Source organism: Pyxicephalus adspersus, chromosome Z, assembly GCF_032062135.1.
Source record: "Pyxicephalus adspersus chromosome Z, UCB_Pads_2.0, whole genome shotgun sequence".
Classification (NCBI taxonomy): Eukaryota; Metazoa; Chordata; class Amphibia; order Anura; family Pyxicephalidae; genus Pyxicephalus; species Pyxicephalus adspersus.
In genome coordinates, this window is record NC_092871.1 from 343694 (window position 1) to 351616 (window position 7923).

General features: G+C 51.9%; 2 protein-coding genes across 2 annotated transcripts in view; one reads left to right on the plus strand and one right to left on the minus strand.

The window, feature by feature from the left end:
- Positions 1-97: 97 nt before the first annotated feature.
- Positions 98-3305, plus strand: PPP5C (protein phosphatase 5 catalytic subunit; the record flags this gene model as incomplete). Its single annotated transcript, XM_072430625.1, is given in 5 exon segments — positions 98-250; positions 897-1108; positions 1877-2030; positions 2295-2376; positions 2858-3305. Coding segments are annotated over 5 exon segments (664 nt in total), but the record flags the coding sequence as incomplete, so codon positions are not given.
- A 2841-nt stretch (positions 3306-6146) lies between these two features.
- Positions 6147-7923, minus strand: part of PTGIR (prostaglandin I2 receptor) — a 5135-nt gene continuing 3358 nt past the window's right edge. Inside the window, exon 2 of the mRNA XM_072430598.1 lies at positions 6147-7108. Coding sequence (XP_072286699.1) covers positions 6866-7108 — 243 coding nt within the window. The 3' untranslated portion in view covers positions 6147-6865. The remainder of the gene's footprint in view (positions 7109-7923) is intronic.

Genomic DNA, 7923 nt, shown 5'->3' on the forward strand with positions numbered 1-7923 from the left:
CCTCCGGTACCCCCCACCCACCTCTCTATGCTTCCGGTACCCCTCACCCACCCAACTCTGCCTCCCGTACCCCTCACCTGTTCCTTCTGCCCCCCCAGGTGGTAAAAGTTCGCCCGAATGACAAGGATGCTCAGATGAAGTTTCAGGAGTGCAGCAAGCTGGTGCGGCAGAAAGCGTTTGAGCGAGCGATCGCCTGCGACCAACACAACCGCTCCGTGGTCGACTCTCTGGACATTGAAGGAATGAGTGAGTGAGGGGTTGCCAGGGATGGGGCAAATATCCTGGTGGGCCATAATGGCAATAAAATGAGACATTCGTCATGGATATCATCAAGGGGCCCTATATAGGTGCTTATACTGGGGCCCCTGATAGGATGCCCCCCTGAGGATCTGGGGCACTTATAGACGGGTACTTTACCAGGATGCCCCCCCTGGTCAGGGGAAGTATTACCAGGACATTGCTGTGTGTAGATGGAGATGTCATACTGGGCATTATAGGGGGAGCCTAAAATATGCCCCCATTTCTTGGTGTCTAATTTCCTCTAATAAATGGGAGAATCACCTTCAGGGAAATCTACGTAACGTTTTATTTCATTTGTCTGACAATCGTACCAGGAAATTATCAGAAAAGTTACACCGCAGTCATCACCCTGATTGGCCGCCATGAGGTGTTCTGATTGGTTCCTATTATTGTAGATACCCCCACTGGGTGCTGTGATTGGGTAAAACAGAAGCGCCCCCTGCAGGTGAAACTTTATGTTCTGGGGACACAACCGTCGGCTTTGATGCTGTAGATGATACCCAGGGGTCACAACCAGAAAGATGCCCCAATTGACAGCCACTTAGTGCCCCCTATGGTTGTGCCTTTCACTATTCACCCCCCAATTATTCCGTCAGTCACCATTCCACCACCCCTCTCTGCCTCCCGTACCCCTCACCCACCCCTCTCTGCCTCATTTCCCAGCATTCTCTGATATTTGGGGGTTTTCCTGAATTCCTGCAGATATTTAATGGGGATTTTGTAGACCGGGGTTCCTTCTCGGTGGAGGTTATAGTGACTCTGTGTGGATTCAAACTCCTCTATCCGGCTCACTTCCACCTGCTGCGAGGTAAGTCTTCATCTTCTCCGGTCACACCGATGAGCTTACTGGCGTCTTGTGAGCACCGTACGTATATGAGCGCCATAGACTGTTGGATCTGTATCATGATGACACGGGCTAGGGATCTCGTCTGTCTCAGGGGCTCCCCGCAGCTTCTTCCCCTCCCAGTATGGCCAGTGCTAGGGCAGATCTGTAATATGAATAGCCGGGATTCATACAGCAGGGCCAATGCTTGGTGAATGTTACCGCGAGAGAGCTGGGTATGATGAAGTGGGGACAGAGAAACAATAATTGGGTCGAAGGGGGGTACTCTGATACCAGGAGTAGGGGGCTTCCTCCAGAGGTTGCTGGGGGTCCCGGCAGTTTGTTCCTCTCGGGTACCACAGACACTGATGGACTATTTGGGTATTTGTAAGGTTGGACTTCTTCCCTCTGGTCAACAATGCAAAAAACTTTCATCCCATTGACCACCAGGCTACTAAAGCACCAACTGGGCATCATAAATATTGCCAGGGGGTCCCCTAAAGTTGGTAAGGCTGAGAATGGGGGGTTATGGGCCGGTCAGCTGGTACTGCTGGGTATCACCAGGAAGTCCGATTCTCTGCTTTCTTTCCTCATCACACTGCACAGGAGGCGGCTCTCTTCTGTTTCCATCACACGGAAGTGATTTACATTGAGGAATATGTATTCTTTCTATGCAGCAATGGTGGGAAGTTGCAGATATCTGACCCCAGTAACTGTATTGGAATGTCACCCGTTTCCTTTATTTCCTGATAGGAAACCACGAAACTGATACCATGAACCAGATGTACGGCTTCGAGGGAGAAGTGAAAGCCAAATACTCCACCCAGATGTTCCAGCTCTTCAGTGAAGTGTTCCAGTGGCTGCCACTGGCCATGTGTGTGAACCAGCGTGTCCTGGTGAGTCCCCTGTGACACAATTACTGGGCTGAGGACACGGGGACACAGCATGCACCCCCTAATATAAGTTCTGTGGAAGCTACAGAACCATCCATGTCCAGCAGGGCAGAGAATGTGATTGGGGCGCTGGGGTCGGTCTTGTGATTGGGGCACTGGGGTCGGTCTTGTGATTGGGGCGCTGGGGTCGGTCTTGTGATTGGGGCGCTGGGGTCGGTCTTGTGATTGGGGCGCTGGGGTCGGTCTTGTGATCGGGGCGCTGGGGTCGGTCCTTCCAGTGACCAGATGGGTAACAAGGGTGCTTATATCCATCTCAATGGCTCCGACCTGAAGCCCAAATTTCACCAGTTTGAAGCTGTGGTGAGTCCTTCCTTTCCTATTGGCTGTATACCCGTGTACAGTAGCGCCCCCTGTGTGCCATCATAGCGTCTTTTAATTGGCAGCATTTCCCTGGCTTATAATAAGAATACAGATTGTATCCAGGGATCTTCACTGGGGGGCTGCTTTCCACTAATTAATTGTTACTGGGTTTGTTTCTATGACACCCACAGAGGCTGCAGATAAGTACAATTATTTTAGTTTTCTGGCTGAAATGCCCAAACAGTTCTTGTTTTCCTATTGGACGATGGGAGCTCAGTGGGTGGGGCGTAGCACTAAAGTCAGATAAGTGTCAGGTGACACCAGAGAGTCGCCCATACAGGTATTAGGAGTATTGGTGGTGTCACTGGGGGGGTCACTTGGTCCTTTCTGTAGGAGAGGCTTTTGGTTCGGGGTTCCCCCTTAGATGGGGCAATGGTTCCTGTGTCATGGCATCCGGGTAACGCTCTCCCATCTCTCACAGCCGCACCCCAACGTGAAGCCCATGATGTACGCCAACTCTCTGCTGCAGATGGGGATGATGTGAGCCGGACGGTTCAGCTGCTGAGCCCATTGATGCATTGCCCCGCGGGCGGACGGTGAACGGGGCTGTCGCAGTATTTGCCCCAACTTCTCTCTGAAGTCAGTTGGGGGCGTCAGAGAATCCAGAGGAATATTTTTATTACTGTAAAGGAGGAATAGAGGCGAGGGGAGCTGCGTGTTATCCGGAAGTCTGTGTGTGATTGCGTGTGTGTGTGTGTGTGGGCCCGTGTGCCTGTGGGGGTTGTCTCAGCTAGAAACGCACAATAATCCCGCACCCCCTCCCCCATCCGTATAACCTGTGTGCCCCTCCGCGCTCTGCACACCATGTGGGTACCCCAAACCTCCTCCTGTCTGTCATTATTAGCTTCTAATAAAGATTCTGATCACAACATGGAGTCATGTCACTGCGGGGGGGCTGATTGGGGCCGGGTATATTGGGGGAGGGGGCTGATGGGGGCCGCATGATGGGGGCTAGTTATATTGGGGGGAATAGAGGTCAATGGGGCCAATGGCTTGGGGTTGTGTAACATGAATTTTTGCCCTTTGTATAGCTGGACAAAGAGAGAGAGAAGGTTAATGGCAATGACAGTATACTAATGTATTCAAACAAATAAAGCTTTATTTATATCAATTACAAATTAAGGACAAAGATAAATATTCCTCACAATATTGGGCAACAAATTTCCCCCGGAGTCAATAAATGTGATCAGCAAACGGTTTGGCAGAGATTCTGCTTCCTCCGGGGATAATTGGAAGATCACAAATATCGCCCTGTGGAGGTAATGAATAATTTCAGAATACAAGCTGCCGATGTCACTAATCTGATCCATCATTACATTTCTTCATGGCAAATACCAGATCAGAGGAAGGAGATGTGGAGCCAATAGAAACATTGCAGGGGGGAGGGGCGCTATATGGCAGTGGCCCCAATGCGTTACCTCTTGTGCTGGAAAGGTTCAGTTCGTCCCCATCACCTCTCACCATGTGACCCCGCTATGAGCTCTTTGGGTGCTAATTATATAAAATCACAAATGTGACAAAGGGGCCACACAGGGCCACCACCACCATCATGGGTAGGAGGAGCCATAATCTAAGATCTGCTCCCTGTATGGGGGGTAGATAGCGGGGGCCTCCTTTATTTAATGGTTGTATCCCTGGCCCATTTTATTTATTTAAATTGTATCAGCAATGTGTGGCCCTAGGAATGGAGAATGTGGGGGCCAAGCAATGGCATCAATGCCTTCATCATGCAGGAACTGCCTACACACGCTAAGCACACAAGGCCGGGCATTGTGCCGGCACCAGGAGGAACTCTTGGGGCCCCATTGCACCAGCCTAAGGTTTAACAATCCTGACAGCATTCGGGGTACCATTAGCACATGGTGGCCCTAACTAACAAATCTGCTATAGTGGAGGCGTTAGGTTTATCCGCTAGCTTCATGTAAACTTGGAGCCCTGGGTATTTATACCTCCATATGTTTTGCTGGATTTGCCTATTACTCTGTACCCCTGCAATCAGAGTGTGCTATGGGATTGGACAGCAGAGGGCAGTGTGCTAAATAATTGGACAGCAGAGGGCAGTGTGCTTTGGGATTGGACAGCAGAGGGCAGTGTGCTTTGGGATTGGACAGCAAAGGGCAGTGTGCTATGAGATGGGACACAGTGTGCTATGGGATTGGACAGTAGAGGGCAGTGTGCTATGGGATTGGACAGCAGAGGGCAGTGTGCTATGGGATTGGACAGCAGAGGGCAGTGTGCTAAGTGATTGGACACCAGAGGGCACTGTGCTATGAGATGGGACAGCAGAGGGCAGTGTGCTATGGGATTGGACAGCAGAGGGCAGTGTGCTATGGGATTGGACAGTAGAGGGCAGTGTGCTAAATGATTGGACAGCAGAGGGCAGTGTGCTAAGTGATTGGACAGTAGAGGGCAGTGTTGTTCTCCTTTCTATCCCTTGTATGAGGTCAGTGGGTTGTTCTGCGTTCTCCTATTAGAGAATCCTGAGGACAGATATAACCGAGCGCTATACAAGTACTGACCTCTGCTGACACCATGCCAATCACATGACTGACCTATGTGAATCCGGGCCCCCCATATGTTTATCATGCAAATTTACTGACTGACATTGTGGTCTCATAAAGTGGAACTCTGAACAAAGTGCTGAAACCTCATCTCTACCTGTCATGTGATCTGTATTCCAGTCCATCACACAGGGCAAGCAGGGTTACTCTCCAGTCAGCACATGTGTACACAGGAGAACCTGATTGGCTCCTAGTTCTCCCCTTGTCCCCAGTGCCTGCAACCTACCCCTGTCCTCTACCCAGTGCCTGCAACTTACCCCTGTCCTGCCCCCAGTGCCTGCAACCTACCCCTGTCCTCTACCCAGTGCCTGCAACTTACCCCTGTCCTGCCCCCAGTGCCTGCAACCTACCCCTGTCCTGCCCCCAGTGCCTGCAACCTACCCCTGTCCCTACCCCTGTCCTGCCCCCAGTGCCTGCAACCTACCCCTGTCCCGCCCCCAGTGCCTGCAACCTACCCCTGTCCTGCCCCCAGTGCCTGCAACCTGCCCCTGTCCTGCCCTTAGACCTCCCCTGTGGCCCCGGTCATATCATCTCCCTGCTTCCAGTGCCCCGATTCCTCTTGAAACATGTGATGGCAGCCTGGGTTCCTGATTGGCTGAGCTTTGCCCCTGTGTGCAGGGCATGATGGGAAATAATTGGTCAGAGACATTGGTCACTTACAAAGGGCATTTATTGGTGCAATGCTGAGGTGGCGGCTGTTCATTTCCAGGTATTTGGGGGAGGGGCAGATCAACCACCCCATGGGCGGTCTCCAGGATGGCGGCTTATTGGGTATTTTACAGATGAGAGCTGTCAGACTGACTGTAATTTCCTGAAATGGCTTGAAGTTCCATGCAGGAAGTCAGGTGTGCGTTGGGAAATGTCTCCCTGCCATGGTACTGGCACCATGTGACCAGATTGGACATTGCGCAGTGATACCGGTGTCCCCACAATCATAAGATTTCATCAGAACCAAGATGTGCCACCACTTTGCCTGCCCCAACCCCACCCCCAGCCTGGGACCCACCCCTTTTCTTTCATTTCTGATTTAGCTCCACCCCTGAGGAGCGTCAGCCTGACTATTTCTGCTCTGGGGCCAGCAATGATGAGATCATGTGATTGGTACATCACCTACCAGTGAGAAGACAGCTCTGTATTGGCTGTCATGTGTTTGGATTGTAGGGCCCAAGGGGTGGGGGTTGTGCCAAGCAGATGATTGGTTTTTATTGGGTGTCCAATGGACCAATTAAAGGACAGCACAGCTCAGGCGTGTCATCACGTGCTACATATGTCGGCCTTCATGTCACACACCAAATATTGTGAACACGATCTCCTGTGTGTGAGTGTCCCCTGAGGAGTGTCCCCAGAACAAACAGGAAGTGGATTTAGGAATGTGACTGTCACCTCCCCAACCGGAATGGAGCCAAAGGATGGGCAAAGTCATGACCACCAATCAGAAATGACCCCGGTGTGGGTGGAGCTGTGGGGGTGGGCTGTTTTTTTGCCTGGAATTAGCTGAATATAAATCCGCTTTGTGTCCCCATCCCGCCATGTGTGCTTCGGCCAACCGATGATCTCCATCTGATGATGTCATTTTCCAGGGGGCGGGGCAAACACTTGTGCTGCAGAAGATTGGTGGATGTGGAACCGCAGGGGTGGAGTCATGTGATGGTCATGTGTTCTGTGCTCCCAGTGAGATGTGTGTTGTCCATAGCAACCAGATCCTCGTGTCACCTCTGAAGGAAGCATATTGGTTGCTGTGGGGAACGCATATGGGGTTGGTGGTGATCTGCTCCTGTGGCCCCAAGTGAGGATGACGCCCATAAATAAGAGTGCTCAGACTTTTCAGAACCGGGGCCCCTGTTCATCGGTCAGTTCTCTGCGGCCCCTCAGGTGGAGGTGATGGGACTGACGGTTGTGGTCTCCATGGAACTCGCCATTGGCCCCGGTTTGCTGTTGTGGCCCCAGGAAGTGCAGAGCAGGGAGTGAAGCTTCTTAAAGACGGAGCCACGGAAGATGATGAAAATCCAGGGGTCCAAAATGGGGTTCAGAGCGCTAAAGCGGAAGGCCAAAAGGTCACCGGACTCATCCTGGGGGTCGTTGTGAGAGAGGGCCCCAAGAAATGCCCGGAGCTGCCAGAGAGAGAGAAAAGGGGGGGTCAGAAGAGACAAATGGGGGGGGCACTGCTACTGGGGAGGACCCTGACCAGAAGAGCTTACAATCCAAGAGGTTGGGGGTGGTAAACTGCAGGAGAAGGGGGGCCACCCAAGTTGGGTTTATGAGGTGAGGGATGCAGAGGACCCCGGCTCACATTCACCATAAATGTCATTGTGTGAAGAGCTGATCCTGCCAGAAATCCTGTGAGCGGATGACTTCCTGTGCTGCTATACATTGATCCTGGTTTATTGAAGCTGAGATTTCTTTTCATGGGTGATCCTGGGTGATCCAGCCAACCTGCGATTGATCCAGTCCAAGGCATATAGAACATGAATAAAGAAATGAATTCCAGGTTTGTTGGATCTCCCAGGTTCACTCATGGCAATCTAACATCTCCAGTCTTGGGGGGCTTTAGTAAATCAGACCCAATGTCCCCCCTCCCCCATCTGTTGTACTGATACAGAGGAGTCAGCGCTGTCACCCTAGGACAGGAAATGTTACTGGCAGGATCGCCGGGGGAAGCCTGAAAACAGGCTGATTGGTAGCAGCAATATGGGACAACTTTAGTTGCAGAGATTCTCCAGCATGCTGCCAGTGTCTGCAGCCCATCAGATAATTCTGCAGGATTCCTTCATTCCCCTCCCCCACAGCACCGACCCAGAACCATCCTGACCCAAATGGCCGAAGAGAGGGGAACTGCGGGCTCTCTGAGTGCCAAAACCCGGGGTCAGTGCTGGGCTCTCTCCTGTCAGTGCTGGGCTCTCTCCCCTCAGTGCTGGGCTCTCTCTCC